Source organism: Ipomoea triloba, chromosome 2 (assembly GCF_003576645.1).
Source record: "Ipomoea triloba cultivar NCNSP0323 chromosome 2, ASM357664v1".
Lineage (NCBI taxonomy): Eukaryota > Viridiplantae > Streptophyta > Magnoliopsida > Solanales > Convolvulaceae > Ipomoea > Ipomoea triloba.
In genome coordinates this window covers 9,298,189-9,302,585 of record NC_044917.1, presented here as the reverse complement: position 1 = coordinate 9,302,585, position 4,397 = coordinate 9,298,189, and the positions used below count along the sequence as shown (strand labels likewise).

Genomic DNA, 4,397 nt, shown 5'->3' with positions numbered 1-4,397 from the left:
ATATTTACAATTTTTAAATTGTGATATGTGAATATAGAATTCTAAAATTATGAACATGGACCTAGATTCACATTGCAAGGTGGACCCAAGTCCATAGAATAACAACCGCACTAAAACTCGCCCAAAATTATTACTTTCTATATCATATTAATTAACTCTTTTTTTAAACTTATTTTTTGGTATTTTTAATTATTTTTAAATTTATTTTTTTTTTGTTTAATATTACTTTTTAATATTATAAAAAAATTAAATTAAAAATAATTTCAGTCAAACCTCGTTAACCGAATTGAACGCATAAAATAGAAAAGTGGGAATACTTAAATACGGTAAATACATTTTTAATATACTAAAAGTACATTATTCGTGTACTGAATATACATTATATAAAGTAATGTGTTTTCAGTACTCAAATAATGTATTTTCCCTGAATACAATGTACATTTTTAATATATTAAAAATATATTATTTGTATACTGTACATTATTTGATAGTATAATTCACACAGGTGTGGTGAATCATCCATCACCAGAGCATGTTCTAACAAGAATCCTCCCGGTATATATTGTTTTTATCTTAGCAATTTTTGTAGTATGTGATCTAGTTTTTGTATAATTAAGGAAGGGAAACACTTTACACTTCTACAAAAATCACGCCACCTTTTTTTTTTTTTTTTTTTTAATTTAAAACATTGTCACATCAGGACAAAAAATGAGTGACTTGTAAGTATTTACTGTATCTCTCAATCTCTATTTTTTCACTTTCACTTTTACTGCTGATGGGGTTGATAAAAGTCAGAGTAAAAGTAGGGAGTAGACTAATTGATTACTTAAACCAAATACAATAGATGACACAAATTTAAACGCAATATATATAAGCATGATTTTGATTGGAACTTTTATATATTACATTTATTTTTATTATGTTTTATTTAATCTATCACTATAGCTGTACAGCTCTGGGGAAGGGATTTACTATATATGAACTTTATGCAGCGATTTTTTTTTTTTTTTTTTGTTTAAACCATAGAAACAAGAAAAGAAAAATAAAAGTGCAAATATATTGTATATTGATGCTGGCTGAATGAAGGATCAAGCTGTGCGGTTGCAGAGGTTGTAACCAGATACAAGAGAGCTGAAGGCAAAGGCAAGAAAAGCTAGGAAGGACATTGCGATGGATGCAGTCGCCATTTCTGTGAACTCATCACTCCCCCAGTTGGATACCCAGTCATCTACCCTTGTTGCAGAAGAAGATGATGCCGACATTAAAAGATATGCCAAAATCTGCATGTTCATAGCATATCCAATTAGTTTCTGCAAATCTCACAACTTTTGTACACAAAGAAACAAGCCGGTTTTATGATATCTAATATGTTGGGATTGCAGCTTAGAGGGCCGAGTTCAGCATCAAGCGATGTGGCTTACCGTGGAAGGACGTGTTTAAATAGTTAATGTCCACCTACTTATCATATAACAACTAAATAACTAAAGAACAAGAAGGGTGACTTACTAGGAAGTAAGCATGGTGCAGTGTTGAGATTCAACATAATATATAGTGTCTATATACTGCCCTCAAGGAGTTGTATCATTATACTAAAGTGCAGATAACAATAAAGTTTATCTTAAAGCACTATTGTTCTCAAAGACATTCTTTTCCAATTGTAAATTTATCAGCATTCCCTGTGAAGAATGCAGCAATAACATGGGTAAAGAAACTCAAATACAAGCACAATAACAAAATGAACAGGGATGATAAATAATAGCACTTGTGCTCGATACTTCTATCACTTGATGAAACCGTCAACACAGAAAAAAAGATAGCTATATCAAATTATCAATGCTTATGGAAGAAAACAAACTCCTAAGCGGGACATCAGTTTCAAATTACAGAAAAAGCTCTGGAGAATTGCCAACTTTAATAAACATCTATTATATTGTTTCTCCAAACCAGTAGGTAGACCAAGGGGAAAAATCTTTCATTTCATGAACTTCTTACCCTAGGTGTAAGGAAAACACTAAGAATTATAAGTTGACCGAAAAAAAAAAAAAAAGTCTTTTGGGAGAGAAATATAGAGATACAGATGTTTTGATAAAGCAAACTTGCCTGATCCATGGCAAAATCAAAATGACGACGCAGGTGGTGAGAGATGAAGTGTTTCTCAGTGGCCAAATAGTAGGATAAATCAAAGGCTTGAAATCCAGCATATACAAATCCAATAACATTCATTGCTAAACAATACCTGTGCCAGCCATTAGATTCAATGTTACTAAAGAATACAGGGAAAACTAAACCAAGTGTAGGGAGATTAAACACAAGAAAGAAAAAGCAATCAAGAATTAGATTAAGAAAAAGATTCGTATCAACACTCTAAGAAGTATGGTAGCAAGTGTAATGAGAAAAAACAAGAAAACAGATAGCCACATTAGCAAAAGATATTAGTGCATGATGCAATAGAGATAATAGACCACAGATTATGCCCTGTATCATTGGAAGGTATACAGTAAGATATCATTATCAACCCATTAAGATTGTATTCCTGCCAATGTTTCTACATACCCCTGATCAAATCCAATGCCATAAATGCAAATCGCAATCAAGGCGAATACAATATAGGCAAAACAAAGCCCCATAAAATGGCATAGAATTATATTGGAATTATTACAGGGGCACACAAATTTGAGTCTAATGCTTCAATATCTAAATTAAGTATTCAACAATTTGAAACAAAGTATCAACCTAGTATTCATTGATTGACATAATCAAAGAGCTTAATCACAAACTTATAAGATTGTAGATCAGTCTTTACAAGCAGATTAGTGTAGTTGGTACATATAGAAATAAGATTAAGATCCTTTTAATTCTTGACCATTAATTTCCATTGAAAACAAAACTAGGGAACAAATCACTCACAGAATAAAGGCATTTTAGTTCCTACAGACATAATAAAGGAAAAAAAAAAAAAGACGAAGAAGAAGAATTGGATGGAATATAAGATTTAAACCTGTATTCTTTGTATCGATCCCAGGAGTCTCCACTCCAGCCTTGAGTTTTATCGGCAGCCATAACCGAGAAGGAAATCAAGCAGAAAATCACCTCACAAACCCTAAACCCTAACGCTGCCTTAGTAACCGCCACGGCCGTCCTCGAAGGCCGAAGAACCGGCCCCCTGGTCCAACGCTCGCCATCCTCCAAGTCCCCACGATGTCGAACCGGCCTCACCTTCGTGGCCGCGGGCTCTCCGGCCGCCCGATTGTAGTACACCTTCGGCGGCGACTTGTCCACGGCAGGCGGCGGCGGGGGAGTAGTAGGCGCCCTGAGGTGCTCCGACGGCGGCGACGGCTTCCGCGGCGAATAGAGGGGAGAGGAGGGCTTATCTGCTGCAACAACCGCCTTAGACAGGGGCAGCGGCGGCGGAGACTTGGGGCTTGGGTCCGGAAATGGCTCGTCGGAGCGGAGAGGCGAGTCGGATCGGAGAGGCGAATGGAAGGAATCGATCTGACTAACTTGTGACTCGGTGTCGGACATGGATATGTGGCTGCTCTGCTTCCCGAGCTTCTTCTGGTTGTAATGGTGAGCTGAATTTGAATTAGGGCTCGGAATTTCCTTCTCCATTTGCGACTAATTTCGCCGGAGATTTCCACCGATTAACTTTCTCGGCACTGGTAGGAGGCTAGGAAGAGAAGACCAGGCTATACATATTCGAGTTTTCAAAAAAAGTTTGAACTTTAACTACGGGCTGAGAAATTTGTCGCTATTAGTGGGATTACCGTCATTTGCTACCAAAACTAATAACACCACAACACGTGGAAACGCAAAGTATTTGGATGACGTGGCAAAGTATGATTAGCTAGACTCATAAGATTATTGTGAGTTATAGTGCATTTGATTTCAGCTCGACTTGAATTCTGTGTGAATTTTGGAAATTTGGAGTGATTCCTTGCGTGCGTCCGGCTCCCCTTTTACGACGTCGTATCAACATTAAATAAAATAAAATAAAAATTAAAGGAAACAATATTCCAAATTTTATTACTCCGTATTTTTTATTCCTTAAACAACCAAAACATATTTAGGGTCAATTTTACTAAACAATACGGAGTATTAAATAAACCAATATTTTACTCTATCAAGTATCATATATAATTGTTTCATATTAAGTGAAGGGGAATTTGTATTTGATCCTCCAGTTATATCTATAGTATAAATTTGTATTAAATCCCTAAATTATGCATGAGCGACTATTTTAATCCTTGAATAATCAAATCAGTCACTTTATTAAATGATAAATTGGTGGTAAAAATAGTTTTCGAGAAACTAAAATGGCCACTTCTTGAATAACTTAGGAGTTAAAGATGGGTTAGATGGTGATGCATATAACTCAGGGACTAAGCTTGTATCACGGG

General features: G+C 35.5%; 1 protein-coding gene across 1 annotated transcript; it reads right to left on the bottom strand.

The window, feature by feature from the left end:
• Positions 1-845: 845 nt before the first annotated feature.
• LOC116006288 (CASP-like protein 4A3) lies at positions 846-3,695 on the bottom strand. The gene is made up of 3 exons (XM_031246604.1): positions 2,999-3,695; positions 2,101-2,236; positions 846-1,280 (listed from the first exon to the last, which is right to left on the bottom strand). Exons 1-3 carry the CDS (start codon positions 3,607-3,609, stop codon positions 1,089-1,091), a joined length of 939 nt encoding a protein of 312 aa, XP_031102464.1. The 5' UTR covers positions 3,610-3,695; the 3' UTR covers positions 846-1,088.
• Between the last annotated feature and the right edge of the window lie 702 nt (positions 3,696-4,397).

Excerpts from the sequence above, each read along its gene's own strand:
- LOC116006288 (XM_031246604.1), bottom strand. The coding sequence starts at position 3,609 with ATGGAGAAGGAAATTCCGAGCCCTAATTCAAATTCAGCTCACCATTAC. Across the intron at positions 2,237-2,998 it reads GATCGATACAAAGAATACAG|GTATTGTTTAGCAATGAATG; the intron begins GTTTAAATCTTA and ends TGGCTGGCACAG. Across the intron at positions 1,281-2,100 it reads TTGATTTTGCCATGGATCAG|ATTTTGGCATATCTTTTAAT; the intron begins GCAAGTTTGCTT and ends ATGAACATGCAG.